This window comes from Globicephala melas, chromosome 6, assembly GCF_963455315.2.
Source record: "Globicephala melas chromosome 6, mGloMel1.2, whole genome shotgun sequence".
NCBI classification, from domain to species: Eukaryota; Metazoa; Chordata; class Mammalia; order Artiodactyla; family Delphinidae; genus Globicephala; species Globicephala melas.
In genome coordinates this window covers 82373443-82391051 of record NC_083319.1, presented here as the reverse complement: position 1 = coordinate 82391051, position 17609 = coordinate 82373443, and the positions used below count along the sequence as shown (strand labels likewise).

Genomic DNA, 17609 nt, shown 5'->3' with positions numbered 1-17609 from the left:
CTTCCTTTATGATCCTTATACCTTCTGTTTTTTTTTTAACCTTACTTCATTGACTGACATCTTTAATACAGTGTTGAATACAAGTGTTGATACCAAACATCCTTGTCTTGTTTCCAACTGCTGAAGAAAAGCTTTCACTGTTTCACTATTAAGTATCATGTTTGCTGTAGATTTTTTTTTTTTTTTTTTTTTTTTACTTTTTGGCTGCATTGTGCAGTATGCGGAACTTCCCCGACTAGGATCAACCTGTGCCTCCTGCAGTGGAAGTGTGGAGTCTTAACTGCTGGACCACCAGGGAAGTCCCAATATATATATATTTTTAATTTATCCTTTATCAAACCAAGGAAAATTTCTTTGCTGAGAATTTTTATTATGAATGGATATTAAATTTTATCAAATGATTTTTCTTTATCATGATTTCCTCCCTTTATCCTGTTAATGTGGTGAATTATATTGATTTTTCTAATTTTTAAACCAATCTTATATTCCTGGAATAAACCTTTCTTTGGGTCATGATGTATTGTGTTGGGGGTCCCCAAGACCACCCTCAGGTTGGATGATGAACCAGGAAGACTCAGCATATAGTTGTGCTCGTGGCTAAGATTTATTACTGTGAAAGGAGAGCAAAGGGAACGGGGACATAGAGTGAAGTCCAGGAGAAACCAGGCACAGGCTTCCAAGAGTTGTCTCCCGGTGGAGTCATCCACATGTGCTTAATTCCCCCAGCAAAGCCTGTGACAACTCACGTGAAATGTTGTCTACCAAGGAAACTCAGTAGAGACTCAGGTTTTATTGAGGGCTGGTAATGAAGGCATTCTCTGCCCAGCATGTACCAAAATTCCAGACTACCAGAAGGAAAGCAGGTGTTCAACATAAACCACCTTGTCTGTACAAACACTTTGAGCACAGTGAGCCACTCTTACCAGTTAGGGTGTTGGGAACCCTCTTAGGATCCAAGTTCCCAGACACCAGCCAATGGACAACCTCTTAAGCAGGTCTTTCAAAGGATAGCAGTCAGGTCTGCTGTGTTAACTGTTTTCTACAAGTGTCCTTGATTTGGTTTGTGATTATTTTGTTAAGGATTTTAGCATCTCTATTCATGTGTGAGATTAGCCTATATTTTCCTTTCTCAAAATATTCTTGTTAGATATTGTAACAAATTAGGTTAGCCTAATAATATAGGTTAGGTAGCATTCCTTCTCTTTCTATACTTTAGAAGAGTGTGTGAAAAATTAGTGTTATTTCTTCCTTAAATGTTTGGTTGAATTCACCTGAAAAACATTTGGGACTGGAACATTTCTTTGTGGAATGTTTTATTATGAATTCAATCATATTTTCTTTTTGCCCCCCTTTTGATAAGGTTTATTTGTCTAAGAATCTAACAACTGTGTCTAAGTTTTCATATTTATTGGCATAAGTTTGTAATAGTCTCTTATCTCTTTAATGTTTTTAGAGGTGTGATGATATCCCCCTTTTCATTCCTGGTTATTTGTGCCTTCTCTCTTTTTTTTTTTCCTTGATCAACTTCACCAGGGATTTATCAATTTTATTAGTCTCTTCAGAGAAGAAATTCTTGACTTTGTTGATCTTCTCTAGTATATGTTTATTTATTATTTAATTAATTTCTACCCTTATCTTTATTATTTAATTTTTTCTGCTTTTTTGGGGATAGCATCCTATGCTATCTTTCTAAATTCTTTAGATGGATGCTTAGTTCATTGATTTTTAGCCTTTCTATATATTTTTAGCCTTCTATAATATATGTATTTAAATTTATATGTTTCCTCCTAAGCTTATTTTTACCTGCATTTCACATTTGCCTCAAAATATTTACTAATTTTTATTGTGACTTTTTTCTTTGACCTATGGGTTATATAGTTATTTTATTTCCAACACATGGAGGATTTCTTTTTATTAACTTTTAGCTTAGTTGGATTTATCAATTTTTAGCTTAATTGTATCATTTCAGTTCTTTGTGTTGAAAATTGCTTTATGGCTTAGCATAAGGCCAGTTTTTGTAGATACTACAGAAGTGTTTGAAAAGAATGTGTATTCTGCAATCATTGGGTACTCTTAATCCTGTTTATCCTGTTATTCAAATCTATATTTTTACTCACTTTTTGGGGGTCTTTTTGTCATATCAGTGATTTAGAGTGATGTTAAAATCACCCACTATAATTTTGGATTTGTCTTGAGAATAGTGACCATTTTTGCATTATATATATTTAAGCTCGGTTATTAAGTACATAGAAATGTAGAATTGTTACATCATCCTGGTAAATTGACCTTTTTTTTAAATCACTTTTTCCCTCATTTTATCTCTTCTAATGGTTTTTGCCTTAAAGTCTATTTTATATTAATATAGCTATACCAGCTTTCTTTTGATTAATGTTTACATGGTATCTCTTTTTCCATCTTCTTTTTAATCCTTCTGTGTCTATTTTAGTTGTGTTTCTTGTAATTAGCAGGTTAGATAATTTTACAATTCTTTCTGACAGTCCTTATCCTTTAATTGGATTACTTAGTTCATTTCTGAATTTAACATAATTACTATTACATTCTGGTTATAATCCCACCATTGTGATTTTTACTTATCCTATCTGCTCTATGTTTCTTCTTCTCTCCTTCTTACCTTCTTTTGGATTAATTGTGTATTTTTAAATTTACTTCATTACCTTAGAAGTTGTACTTTCACTTTTTTTAGTGGTTATTCTGGAGAGTATACCATGCACCCTTGACTTAATACAGTCTAATATTAATTGGTATTTTTACCCTTTTCCTAGAGAGTATAAGGACTCCATTTAATATCCCCCGTCAACTTATATGCTATTGATGTTTTATATTTTAATTATCTGAATACATGACTTTTAAAATAAAGTTACATTTTATAGCTCAGCATTAACACAGTGAAAGTTTAGGGGTTTTTTTTCTCCTATTTAAACATTATAATACATGTGAAATATTAAGATGAATGACATTTCTTATTTACATAATTTTGTGCTTATAAAACAAAGATTGATGTTAGAGCTTTCTAGATTGGATATACTTCAAAATTTTTCTTTAGAGGATATGTAAGAAGCTAAACCACACACGGTGTCTCCCCCCCCCACCCCCCCATATAATTTGTTCTGCCTTTGATTTCCAAGTTCTTTCTCCCACGACTCTCAATTGCCTATCTTCTATCTCTTTGTGTTTCTGGCTTTCTTTTTTGCTGAGTAAAGGCTTTCACTTCACTGCACCTGTTACCGCTTTCTGTCCCCTTTGCTGTCACCTCAGCTCTTTGCAATTTTCTACACTTTTTAACTTTCTGGTCTCTTGTTACTTCTTGGATTTCACTCTGAAGTTTCAAACTTTTATAAAGATCAGCTAATCACAGTGCTTCAGGTTGGCAAGCTAACCAGTCACAGTGTGTGGGGGCACTGTCTTGCACACTATTTAGGCTGTATTTATCGGCTTACTATTCGAAAGTTTTTACCACTCAGGACAATCCTAAATTCTTGTGAACACCAGAAAGCTAGTCTTTGTTTTTTGGGTTTTTTTTTTTTAGAAAAAAAAATTTTTTTTTTTTTTTTGGCTGCGCCACACACCCTGCAGGATCTTAGTTCCGTGACCAGGGATGGAACCTGCGCCCACTGCTGTGGAAGTGTGGAGTCTTAACCACTGGACCGCCAGGGAAATCCCAGAAGGCTAGTCTTTGGATAAATGAGGTTTTACTGTTTTGTTAAGGTAGTTGTAATTTTGGTCGATGTACAGTTATTTTTAATCATTATACACATACTGAGGTTCTCTGTTTTTAAAATTCTTATCTCTCTTCTACAAAGAATGAAAAAATAATAGAACAACAACTTCTTGTGGATCAACTGAGTGAAGAACTAACAAAACTTAACCTGTCAATGACTTCGTCAGTTAAGGAAACTTGTGGTAATGGGCCAGATGCCAGGATACCTGAAAAGAGACCATATACTGTACCATTTGATACCCGTTTGGAGCATTATATTTATATTCCAGCAAGATCAGATTCCAGGAAGGTAAAGTCTAAGCATTAATTTCTTTCTTATTATGAGATTTTAAAAATATTGTATATAATATAATATCACAGTGTATTTGTATAGTCTTAGCAGGTTTTTTTTCCATTTGGTTTCATACACTTTTGTTTATACTCTTCTTTTTTGTTTGTTATGTATACTCTTTTTTAAATCATGCTTCTTTTTAATAAAAAAATTAATAGGTAGGAGAATGTATAGATACATTTGGAAGGAATAGTTGAAGATAATGCTTACATTTATCAAGGAGAAAAAAGCTACTCTTTGCTATTGTATTTTCAGACATGACTAAGTCTGATATCTTCATGAATTTTTTCTATCTTTAATTACCCAACCCAAGTTGATGAGGTTGGAGGTATTTATTTTGACTTACTTTGTCTGTCTGATTATTTTCAAAATGACATTTATGTATTATTCAGTCTTGCCAAGTTTGACATAATCAAGACTATATAAAAATGAGTGTGAAGTTTCATCTTAATTTTTATTTATTTATAAAAAATATGTGTGTGGGTGGTAAATATGTGCACACACTGATTTCTCTTGAAAAATCAAGGAATCTCCACCATGGAAAAGACTAATTAGCAGATTCATGAATTTTGGTTTCCATTTATTAATTTTAGGACTGGAAATGATTTGTTTGAGATCTATACATTGGTTACAGTCAAAGGGATAAGAAATATGAGAGGTGTCATAGACTTTGCAGTCAGGCTGGCTTGGGTGTGGATACCATCTCTATGGTGTAGGCCTGGATGGATGACTAAAACCGTATGAACCCCAGGCTCCTTATCTGTCAGAATGGGGGACCTGCGGGGGTGTATGGAGGATTTACATGAGATGTTGACTCCAAAAGTGCCTGGCACACTGCATCCTAACACATGTTCAAGGGGTGCTTCTACTATGTCCCAGGCTCCATGCCTCAGAATGAGTGGGACAGATGCTGCTGTTACCTCTACAGTTTTCAATTTTGAGTGGTTGGATTTAAAATTTAAACCATCGTTACTATTAATTTCAGTTAAACTTTTTAGAGTTATTGACATTTTTTTCTTGGTTGAATACATGGTAAATTTGCATAGAACATTTGAGAAGAAAGATAAGGTCTTCGTAGGATTCAAATTGGATATCTATTAATTCAACTTAATTATATATCAAGTCTTCTATATTAAAAAGAATTTTTTTTACTATTGGCTAGTAATGTGAAAGAATTTCCTGTTTCTGTTCATTCTTTGTTTTTCTTTTTAAATTTTTTTTTGGCTGCGTTGGGTCTTCATTGCTGCATGTGGGCTTTCTCTAGTTGAGGTGAGCGGGGGCTACTCTTCGTTGCAGTGCGCGGGCTTCTCATTGCAGTGGCTTCTCTTGTTGCGGAGCATGGGCTCCAGGCGCGCGGGCTTCAGTAGTTGTGGCACGTGGGCTCAGTAGTTGTGGCTTGCGAGCTCTAGAGTGCAGGCTCTGTAGTTGTGGCGCACGGGCTTAGTTGCTCCGCGGCATGTGGGATCTTCCCTGACTAGGGCTCAAACCTGTGTTCCCTGCATTGACAGGCAGATTCTTAACTACTGCGCCACCAGGGAAGTCCCTCTGTTCATTCTTTTATTTTATAATAATAACAACATATTTTTCTGATTATAAAAGTTAGACATATTTATTATCTCAGTCTCTGTTTCTTTCTCTTTTTACTAGATGTTCACACACATGCGTGCGCGCACACACACACAAACACACACACATTCTTTGAGGAGACAGAGCTCCATGGACTCTTGAGAAGGGGTTAGGCCCCTCTGTTCCTTTATTTTTTTAAGATTAAAAAAAAATAATAAATTTATTTATGGCTGTGTTGGGTCTTCGTTGCTGTGCACGGGCTTTCTCTAGTTGCAGTGAGCAGGGGCTACTGTTCGTTGCAGTGCACGGGCTTCTCATTGCGGTGGCTTCTCTTGTTGCAGAACACGGGCTCTAGGCGTGCAGGCTTTCGTAGCTGTGGCACATGGGCTCAGTAGCTGTGGCTCCTGGGCTCTAGAGCAGTTGTGGCACACAGGTTTAGTTGCTCTGTGGCATGTGAGATCTTCCCGGACCAGGGCTCGAACCCATGTTCCCTGCACTGGCAGGTGGATTCTTAACCATTGTGCCACTAGGGAGGTCCCTAGGCCCCTCTGTTCTTATCTCTAGTTGTTTGATTAGACCTGAACAGCCATGACTGGAATAAAGACTTCCACAGTTATTGTTTCAAATTAGAAAATTATTATTTTTAAAATTTTAATTAGTTTCGTTGCCCCCTTTCACTTTCAAGGGTTTTGGTTTGGAAAACATAAGTGTGGTTACCATAGCTTAGGAGAGGGCAGATACACTATAAGACTTGTAGCTCCTCTGTGGTTACAGGTAATCTCAAAGTTCCCTTATGACCAAGTAGGATTAAGATGTAACAGAAAGAAAGAACCAGTGAGTTTGCCAAAAGATTGCTGTGACATGGAAGGAAAAGACCCGACCAGAGAGACTCTGCATTATGTTGAGGAATGGCAACACTTACTCCCAGTGCTGTTTCCTTCATCATGGATGGACATGTATTCAAATTAGCAAATTCTTAGTTTTGTTTTTAAAATTTTCCTTCTACCCCAAAAGAACCCTTCTAGCCACTAAAAGAAGGGGAAAAGGGAGAAAATGCAATGATCAGCAGTTTTGAGAGTTCTCTTGCTCCTATTGTGTGTCCAGGAATCCTGGCCCCCACTCTTGCTTGGACTGGTTACTGCAGCAGACATGAAGACTTGCATGGAAAGACACAAAGCCTGCCAAGCCTTGTTCAAGTCCTGTTTCCTGTTCCATTGTTCTAGAGTGAGCAGAACGTTTCATATTAAATACCAAAACTAGTTAAATTAAGCTAAAGAAGACGTCTGAAATCTCATTTCATTTTTTCCTGGATTTCTGTCACCTTGGCAGAAGTTGAGCTAATATTTTCCAGCTCTAATATTTTCTTTTAGAATTTAGCTCAAATATTTTCTTGAAGTAAAAATAGTCTGACAAGGGAAATATTTCCTTGACTTAAAATACTTTCAAAGAGGGCTTCCCTGGTGGCGCAGTGGTTGAGAGTCCGCCTGCCGATGCAGGGGACACGGGTTCGTGCCCCGGTCCGGGAAGATCCCACATGCCGCGGAGGGGCTGGGCCCGTGAGCCATGGCCGCTGAGCCTGCGCGTCCGGAGCCTGTGCTCCGCAACGGGAGAGGCCACAACGGTGAGAGGCCCGCGTACCGCAAAACAAAACAAAACAAAAAAAAAAACTTTCAAAGGAAAAGGGGAACAATGGCTTAATTAGTTTTTAAATTGATTGCATAAAGAGTTTGATTTTATTTCTTATATGTTTGTTTATGCATATTGGAGGGAAAGTGAAAAGATCTTATTTATTTTAAAAGTGTATTTTTTATATATATATATATAAAACATATACTTTTGTAGCTAGCTTTTCTCACTTAATGTATCACAAATGCTTGACAGTCATTAAATATTCTATATCATGATTTTGACAGGTAATAATATTTTATCCTAAGGATATACCATTGTGTACTTTTTCCTATTGTTGCACATTTAAGTTGTTTGCAACCATCTCTTAATCTAAAAAGTTTAATTCCAAAATGGAATTTTAGGATTTATCTACTTATGTAGAAATCCTAAAGAAATTGCCCTTCACAACTAAATATTATAATTTACCAAATTATTAGGAAAAACGAGAAAGAAACTCATTTGTCTCAAAAGATACCAGAAACTCATCTAATGTAAACTCATGTAAAATTGAATCTAGATTTAAATTTAAGGAAAAAAATGTAACAGAGGTTTCTATTTTCTTAATGTGGTAAATATGATATAATTAAAGCCAAACACCAGTGTTATATCAGTACATACCAAAAAGGCACTTTGGAAGGAAAAAAATTACAAAGTGGTACCAGTCTTTACTTAGGTTTAAAATAATACCATATATGCTGATGATGCTACCATTTTTCATGGATTATAAGACTCACATTTTTTTTTTTCACTTTATCATCTTTGGTGGTAGGATATGTTTTACAATTGATGGTATGTCATAGATGATAGCTTTTTTCTTTTTTGCTGGTATAAAAATAATGGTGTGTCTTACAGTTGATGACATTTTAGATTTGATAAAATATTGTATTATGAAAAGGAAATAAAAGCAATAGGTAAATAATATCACTTTCAGTACTTGACATAATTGTATAGTAAGAAAACCAACAAAAATGTTCTTAAGGGATTTTTTTTCTTTCTTTCTTTCTTTTTCTTTTGGCTGCCTCGAGTCTTAGTTGCGGCATGCGGGATCTTTCTTTTTCATTGTGGTGCGTGGGCTCCTCGTTGCAGCACACAGGCTTCTCTCTAGTTGTGGCATGAGGGTTTTTCTCTCTCTAGTTGTGGTGCGTGGGCTCCAGGGTGTGTGGGCTCTGTAGTTTGTGGCATGCGGGCTCTCGTTGAGGTGCGAGAGCTCAGTAGTTGTGGCATGCGGGCTTAGTTGCCCCGTGGCATGTGGGATCTTAGTTCCCTGACCAGGGATTGAACCCGCATCCCCTGCATTGGAAAGTGGATTCTTTGCTACTGGATCACCGGGGAAGTCCCAAGGGATATATTTTTTAAAACCTCTGGAATCTCCAAACTCACAAAAGTGGAAATATCTGTAAAATCTTTTCTGTTTTTCCTGAATGAATTACATTTTTATTGAGTCACAAAATTCTTATGCATTAAATCCCATACACTGAAGTCAACAGCCTTTTCAGTTTTCATTAAGATTTTATCTTTCACACAAAGCCCATTTTTTTTCTCACAAAATAATTAATTAGTTTTGCTTTTTAATCACGTCTTTGCATAGATTGTTGCTCATGATGAAGCAGAGCTGTGTGAGATGTGTCTGCTGAGCTTTGACCAGGTTCCCTTGCCAGCCCAGCACTCATTCCTGCAAAACATACCAAGTTCACAGTAGCAAAATGACAAATTACATCTTATGAACCTTTGTGGAACTCTCAAATTCAACTACAAAATTAAATATGTGAAAGCCACAATCTGTGGTAAATAAGTTACAACACATCTCATGAAACAAAATCAAACGCATCACTAGTGAGAAGAGATTATCTTATTGTATGATGATTGAGAATATTATGCTCAGGTCTGGGTACAACACCTAAGTCAAATTAGATTATTTTTGGAGAAAACCAAGTTGCTGAAGGACCTTGGAGAAAATCTGAAGTAACTCTAGATTTAGTCTGATTCAGAGGAGACATGATAACTACTTTCAAGTATTTGAAGGCTTATCATTACTGTTAGACTTTGTCTCTAGAGCTAGGACCAATGAGAAGCAATAAGGCAATATAAGAGGCAATATAAAGAGGGATTTATTAATGAGAACTGTCAAAGTAATATGAGAGGTCTCAGGGCTTGTGCGGGTCCCCACAGTGAATTTGTTTAAGCAGAGGTTAAATGATAACTTGCAGTATTACAGAGGAGAGTCAAACATGGGATGAGTTGAACTCTAATCTTTAAAGTTCTGTCCAGTCCTGTTGCTATGTAATTCTCGGAAAAAATGGTTAGAATAAAAAAATTGCCTTCTAGTTGGATACACTTAAGTTATCTGAATTATTACTCAGTTTATTGAGTACTTACATTGTGATCAGTGTTGCTTGGGGTATGGTTGAAAATGCAAAAATATTCTTTGTTGGGAGCAGGGAGTGCAGAAGCAACTGAAAGAAGCAGGACCCAACACTTAGGTAGGAAGGGGCCAGATTATAGAAGGCTTGGTGAGCCAGAAGGGGCTAAGAACCATTCTTTTGGGTGGAATGACTGTTAAGGAATTAATTTACTGAATGTTACTCATTGTGGCAGAACCCATTTGGTGTTCATTATTAAGCTGGGTCATTTGCTTTTCTTTGTAAAAAGAAAATTTTAAAGCAAGTTACAATCCCAGAAAACAAAGTTTGATTCTGAACAAAAAGTTTTATTTGCTCCTGAAATAAAGCCCTCCTCCCAGCCCCCACCCCCACCCCCATCAAAAAGCAACCTTGAATCCTGTTGGTTATGGTGCAGGTGGCCATGCTAGGTACAATGTGCTTGTTAGATAAATACTTCTTGAGTTGGTTCTTCTGTAAATAATCTCCATACCCCAGAATTGGGAGGCCACCTAGAAAACTTTACCCTCCATCCATCATGGTGCTGATGTGATGGATGGTCTTATTAGGTGACCAACAGTGGAGGCACAAAAATCAAGTATCAAGGAATATCCAGTATCAGGTTGGCTTTCCTGGGAGGTGGTGTGTAAAGGACCTACGTCAATTGAATCTTCACACCATGTGATATACACATTCTACTGTATGTAGTAATTTTAATAGCTTATAATGATTTATATTAATAAATTGAATGTCTCCTCTAAGATCTTATTATTTACCTTTTTTGAGAAATTACCCTCAGGTTTGGTTATAGAGAAGTGGTTAAAAAGGAAATATTTGGTAACAGAAACTAGAATAAAAGTATAAAGGCAATATCTAATTCATTGTTTTCCAAGGTGAATTTTTGAGAACTTAAGGCCAATAGAATAATAATATAGAAAGTTTCCAGGCTAGTCCATGAAAATCTATTTATCCCATGATACATATTAAGTGTCACTTAGAGCATTAATTCAGCTCTCCCTGACTACTACATGTAAAGTCTGAATAAATACATTCAAATTTTCAAATCAGGAATATTTTTCCCTGGCAGAAGGAGTGGTAGTGGCTCTGGATTTCTTCATGTGGTGGGATTTGGATTAGAGGGGAATTGCAGATCCTTAGCAGCACTGCAATTCTCCAAGTGTTCAGAAATGGGAAGATTGTGGTGGGGTGGGTAACAGTTGTCTCCTATTACACTGTGTATGGGCTTCACATTTGTTGGGGAGTGCCTGAGCTATGTTTAAGAGCTGTGATGTTGGGACTTCCCTGGTGGTCCAGTGGTAAACAATCCGCCTTACAGTGCAGGGCCTGGTCAGGGAACTAAGATCCCACATGCCGAGGGGCAACTAAGCCTGTGTGCCACAACTGTTGAGCTCACATGTCTCAACTAGAGCTGGCGCACCACAACTACAGAGCCCACGCGCCCTGGAGCCTGCGCGCCACAGCTAGAGAAGAGAAAACCCGCAGGCCGCAACTAGAGAGAAGTACACATGCCGCAATGAAAGATCCCGCGTGCCTCAACGAAGATCCCGCATGCCGCGACTAAGACCCAACGCAGCCAAAAATAAATAAATAAATAATAAAGAAATCTTTAAAAAAATATATTAAAAAAAAAAGAGCTGTGATGTTTTCACTCATGCCTCTTTTTGGTTTCATTTTTGAGTGCTATTTTCCCTGAAGCTATACGAGCTTTCTAGAAGAGGAAGAGCTGTGTATAGATTCTGAAAGAAGTGTGTGTCCATGAGGCACAATAGTATTATGAAATGAATTTTGACTTGTTTTGTGGGCGGGGGGGGGAATGTATATTTTCAGTGATTGGCTATTTTAAGAGTACCTGTCTAACCTCTTTAAAAAACATTTTGAGTGATAGCATAAAAACAGACACTAAAAATCACGTTTTTTGTTGTTGGGTGGGGGAATCACTTGTAAGGTCTACACAAGTCCTCCTGTATACTCTCTGGATCGACTAGTTGCCGGATTTCGAACACGAAGTCAGATGCTGCTGGGTCACTTAGAAGAGCAGGATGAAGTCCTTCACTGCCAGTTTTCTGATAACAGTGATGATGAAGAGTCAGAAGGCCAAGAGAAATCTGAAATTAGGTATGTTAATATAGACTGATTTAATAAACATAATTACATGATGCAATTAATATATACAGATGTAGGGTTTTTTTCATTAAAGTATATCTTTTTCCATTTAGTAGGAGAGTTAAGTGGTTTTTGCTACATGTACTGTCAACTAATGTGTTATGAAACCAGTGTTTGAACACAAGTCATCCGTCTAACAACTGTAAAATAATTTTACTTTAAAGCGTTTATGGTGGTTGAATTTTAATTTTCAGAGAGAATGATTTTGGATTTCCTAATTCTGCTGCCACAGTGGCAACAAACATGATGAATTTTCCACTGGGTCCAACATGGTGGGGGATATCTTTTTATTTTGTGGAATATTAGTAAGTTCCATTTGTTTTGTATTAATCATTTACAGAATAATTAATCAATTTAAAGAATAATTTGGGGGGAAACTAATTTGAGGGCATATTAGAAACCACTAACAGACAAGTTACCTTTGATCCTGATATTTTTTTTTTTAGACATAAAGGTTGCTCGTGGATTCAAAAGCCAGGCTCTGTTTGTTCTTTTGTTGAATTGAATGATATTCAGGATCAAACACAAAAGTCAAGATTGGAGAATGAAGGTACACAGACTTTCTCAAGTACTTTAGATCTAATATTTATGACACCTCTCTTTTTCTTCAGGCAATAATTTAAGAAGCATCTGGGAATTCTCCAAGACGGGAACTTGATTAGGAGTGCTTTCCTGGCTTTTCCTTTGTGTTCTCTGCTCTACCTCTGAATTTTTGTTCGTTTTTATTCCTTAATGAAAACAGTTTTTCCACCAATCAATTCAAGCTAGAGTTATAGGCTAAATCTCTCAGAATGGGGATTTTATATTCAAACATGAGTTGATATACATTGTACTCTTGACTTATTTAAAATGCATCTTAAGTAATTTACTAGCTCTCTACTGCTTCACTGGCACCCATGCCTACCATTAGTGATATATTTGGCATTAGAGCCAACTTAGTCTAGTGGGTACTTATAATGTTCACAACTGACGAGAATTTATGCATCAAAAAACAGCATAAAAGACATTTATGTTGCAAAAAGTATACACGGAGATTTTAGCTCATTTCTCTTAGCCTATGTGTGGTCACAACACCAAGAGTAAGAGTACAGAGAATATAAATAACATGATAAGTCCTACACTGTGAAAATAGCATCTTTTTAAGAGCCTATGGGGGACTTCCCTGTTGGCGCAGTGGTTAAGAATCTGCCTGCCAATGCAGGGGACACGGGTTCGAGCCCTGGTCCGGGAAGATCCCACATGCTGCAGAGCAACTAAGCCCACGCACCACAACTACTGAGCCTGCGCCCTAGAGCCCGTGAGCCACAACTACTGAAGGCCGCACGCCTAGAGCCCGTTGTCCACAATAGAAGCCACCGCAATGAGAAGCCTGCTCACCTCAATGAAGAGTAGCCCCTGCTTGCCGCAACTAGAGAAAGCCTGTGTGCAGCAGCGAAGACCCAGTGCAACCAAAGATAAATAATTAAAAATAAATTTGAGCTTATGCATGTAATATTAAAAAATGAAATTGAGATAAATTTTTAAAATGTATAAATAGTGTAGATAAGTGCTACCCAAGTAGCCATCCTTGAACTGTTTGTTACTGGTCTACAACCAGGTAAGAAACTTAATGTCAGGATGTAAATCAGTGCACCAACTCCTTCATTGAGGAAGTCTCACTGTGAAAAAAATGTCAGCTGAGCTAAAAGAGTGAGGTAATTGATTTATGTTCTAGTACAAGACAGAAACAAACAGTGTGAGGCCACACTCTTATTAGCCTGGGGTAGAGGGAGACTACATTCTCTGATTACCGTAAAACTGTGAGTTAATAGGAAAAAAATTAAAACCTCTACCTATCTGGAGATTTTATATCTTTCTTAAATAACTCGGGTTAAAGAAAAAGTCAAATTGCAGAATATCTAAGGGTAATGAAAAACTGTATCAGAACCTACAGGATATGACTAGAGCATATACATATGTTTTAAGAAAAGGAAAACTCACTGTGAGCTGGGAAACTAAAGTCCCAATTGCTATGTATTTTTTCCTTTTTTTTTCTGTCTGTCCCTTCCTCTGTTTCCTCTAGACTGCTTGTGTATCTGCCTTTTTTTTTTTAAACTCTACTTCTGTCAAATATTTCTGAGCAGATAGTTTTTATTTCTCAGTTTTGTTTCTTTTATTTTAAAGATTTAAGGATTGAATGTCTCCAGGAGAGTCAAGGGTTGAATTTGCAAAAATTAAGGAATTCAGAGCTCATACTTACTGAAGCTAAACAAAAAATGAGGGAACTTACTATCAACATCAAGGTGAAGGAAGATCTGATTAAAGAATTAATTAAAACAGGTAATAGTATCCTGTGAACCAGCTTGTATGAGAAAGAAAAGCTTCTAGGGCTTCCCTGGTGGCGCAGTGGTTGAGAGTCCGCCTGCCGATGCAGGGGACATGGGTTCGTGCCCCGGTCCGGGAAGATCCCACATGCTGCGGAGTGGCTGGGCCCGCGAGCCATGGCCGCTGAGCCTGCGCGTCTGGAGCCTGTGCTCCGCAACGGGAGAGGCCACAACAGTGAGAGGCCCGCGTACCGCAAAAAAAAAAAAAAAAAATCTTCTAAAGTTGCTTCTGATGTTGTAACATTTACTTTAATTTTTGATGCTCAGGACTATCCACGTTAGCTTGGAATTCGTTCTAACAAGGTGTGCTCTAGAGCCAGTATGTGGAGGTTAATTATCAAAAGAACTTTGTTATATTTGATTTCATCTATGAATTTTTCTAACCAGTGTGAACTCTGTGTTGTGCTGGAACTCTATGGTACTTAATGTTTTTTGCCACTCTTTAGAGACATTATACTAGGCATCTGGGATAAGTCTGAGATGTTTTCCGAGTTCATTTTTAGTAAATACTTATTTTAAATTATTAGTCTTTATTTTCTTGGATAGTTCATATTTAACCTTAATTATAAACTTTATATTTTAAATGTAGCTAATTTTTGTTTTTCTGAAGATATAACGATTTGTCCTTGAGAGCTGTCCTCTTGAGTGAGCCAGGCTTTCATCTCCTCCCCTTAATCTACCAGGTTGGGCATATGTACAACATGCTCTCCTCACCCTGCAACTCCATTAGGCTTGCCTTAAAATGCACATGTCAAGCTTTTGGGGTTCCTCTCACTAATACACTCCAAGTGTAAGCCTTGACTACTCTGAAATTCAGTAAAGAATTGAAGGAATAAGACACACTAGCTTTTCTTTTCCCCAATGTCAATGCAAAACAACTCTGGTCACATTTGGGGAAACTGAAGGAAATACTATCCTCCTCTTCTTCAAGCCCAAGACTATAATCACACTCAAACTACACGAATTGTGGTTCCCAAATCCTCTGCCAGCAAAGAGAAACCTGCCTGGCCTCTCCCTCCTCTTTCCTGCAAGCTTGCTTTCTGACTGTCGGTCCTCCTTTCTCAACTTCCTCTCCTCAAGCTGCTGTCCAATGCGTTTTCCTTTCTCATTCCTAGTGGTGTATGGGCTATGCATCGTCCCAGTTCCAGTTATCCCAGATGTTTGATTTTGACCATTCTCCTTCCTCATAGGCAGGATCAATGCCAGTAAACCTCTCTTAGGAGTATCTAGGAAATGGTTTAGGGGTTTAAATAGCTTCTCTATCCCCATGATTTTAGGGTAGTGAGTGTAGAAATTGAGGATATTTACCACTCTGAAATAAACGATTTTCTTTCATATAGGTTATCCCACCATGGGATATCTAACTAAACAAGCACACTTTTGTAACCTGGTATACCCATCCTGGTTGCCTTAAAATAGAGGATACCTGAACTTAAACAGAGAAGGTCTTCTTCTTGTTCATAGAACGAAGGGCAGTTTGGAGCTTTCCTAAAGTCCCTTAGAAATGGTGATTAGCAAAAGGGTCAATGTGTACTTACTTTTCCAAGTCCTCTCACTGAAGACTTCCCCAAACAGTAGCTACTTCAGCCAAAATTAATAACAATGACAATTATACTGTATTTCATCAATTTTAATACACACTTTTTTCACATTTTAATATCTCTGAAATCAGGATGCATCTTAAAAATCAGTGGCATTTTAGCATTTTGTCATGGTGTAATTGGTACTGTATATTTTTTTTCTTAGTGGTTCATAAAATATTAGCGTGTTAAACAATTTATGGGATCACAGATTCATTAAAACATTGTTGTCCTATGTATTTTGAAGTTAGTTGAAAGCATAGAATTGTAGAGCCAGAAGACAACTTACAGTGCATTTAGTTCAATAACTCCCTGTATTAAAAAATTAAGAGCTTTACAGTATACCAGTATAACAACCTGTCCTGGTGATTATTCACCCCATGACCTCTAGACTCTTACTTCCCACTGCTGCTAGTTTGCCAGTCTGGTTCAGGACAGTCGACTATTCAGAATAAATCAGAACTAAATTTTTAGGGTCAGTAGCTGGGCTTAGAATGAAAAGAGATATAGAAATACCTATATTCTATTTTTATCTATGTTCTAAATATTCATAAGAAAAGCATTTTAAAAAAATTATCTTTAACAAGTTAAAATGAAATAAAAAAGGAGAGGGGGCTAGCTCTATATTAAAGGATTCTTAAGAAACATAACAGTAAGATGTACTGTGACCTTGTTTGGATTGTGATTAAAATAGACTAATTGTAAAAGACATTTTGAGACAGTTGGGGAAGTCTGAATAGGAACTGGTGGGTATTAGCATTGTTAGGTGTGATAATAACTTTTTGATTATTTCCATATTCTGTTTAGATGCTTATTGAAGTATACATAGGTGATGACATTATATCTGGGATTGCTTTAAAGTTTTTAAGTAAATTGAAGAAAAAAGTATAGATGAAGTAGCTGTGGCAAAATCTTGATAACTGTTGGATCTGGGTGATGGACTTTCATTATATTATTTCTCTACTTTTGATATGTTAAAAATTTTTCATAATAGTAAAAGAAAAGAATTCGGAGACAGATTATGGGTGGTAGGAAGACAAAGTGTAGTAAGCAGTAGGCCAGTGAGTCACCTCAAATACCTTTTAACTGAAGTTTGATGCCAGCAAAGGTAAACTGCAAATTCAGAACAAAAGATGAACCAGGGAGAAGATAGAATGGCACCAGATGGGGACAGTCATTAAGGAACTAATTATTAAAAGGACAGGTGGCAAGTTGTGTTTGATGGGGATGGGAGGGACAGCTGGATTTTTAATGCTATGCCTTAAATAGTTACTGCCCAGCTTTTTAAGAGTAGGGAAATTTTATGTTTCTGGTGTTTTACTTAGTTTTTAAACATAATTTATAATTGTTATTACTACTATTATTATTATGAAGGTAATGATGTCAAGTCCGTAAGCAAACAGTATTCTCTGAAAGTAACAAAACTTGAACAGGAAGCAGAACAGGCGAAAGTGGAATTAACTGAAACGCAAAAGCAGCTTGAGGAACTGGAAAACAAAGATCTTTCTGATGTTGCTTTGAAGGTAAAATTACAGAAGGAATTTCGTAAAAAGATGGATGCTGCGAAGCTAAGAGTCCAGGTAATTTAAAAAATATAATTGAGAAAACTTATTTAAGGCTTCCTGATTTTGAGGATTCTTGTACCTAGTTAGGAAAGAAGTAGGATTCAGTTTTTACTAGCGGGAGGAACTGGATGGCAAGTTTTCTTTTCCAGTATGCTGGTGGGTTTACATAATTTTAGTCTGGGTAGTATATTTCTTCATTCAGGAAGTGTATTATTTTCATCTTTTTATCAAAAAC

General features: G+C 36.9%; 1 protein-coding gene across 2 annotated transcripts in view; it reads left to right on the top strand.

The window, feature by feature from the left end:
• Positions 1-17609, top strand: part of KIF27 (kinesin family member 27) — an 88699-nt gene that overhangs the window by 20715 nt on the left and 50375 nt on the right. For both annotated transcript variants that reach the window (XM_060301086.1, XM_060301085.1), the window contains exons 6-10: positions 3822-4028; positions 11649-11818; positions 12313-12416; positions 14030-14185; positions 17184-17389. In XM_060301086.1, coding sequence (XP_060157069.1) covers positions 3822-4028; positions 11649-11818; positions 12313-12416; positions 14030-14185; positions 17184-17389 — 843 coding nt within the window. The remainder of the gene's footprint in view (positions 1-3821; positions 4029-11648; positions 11819-12312; positions 12417-14029; positions 14186-17183; positions 17390-17609) is intronic.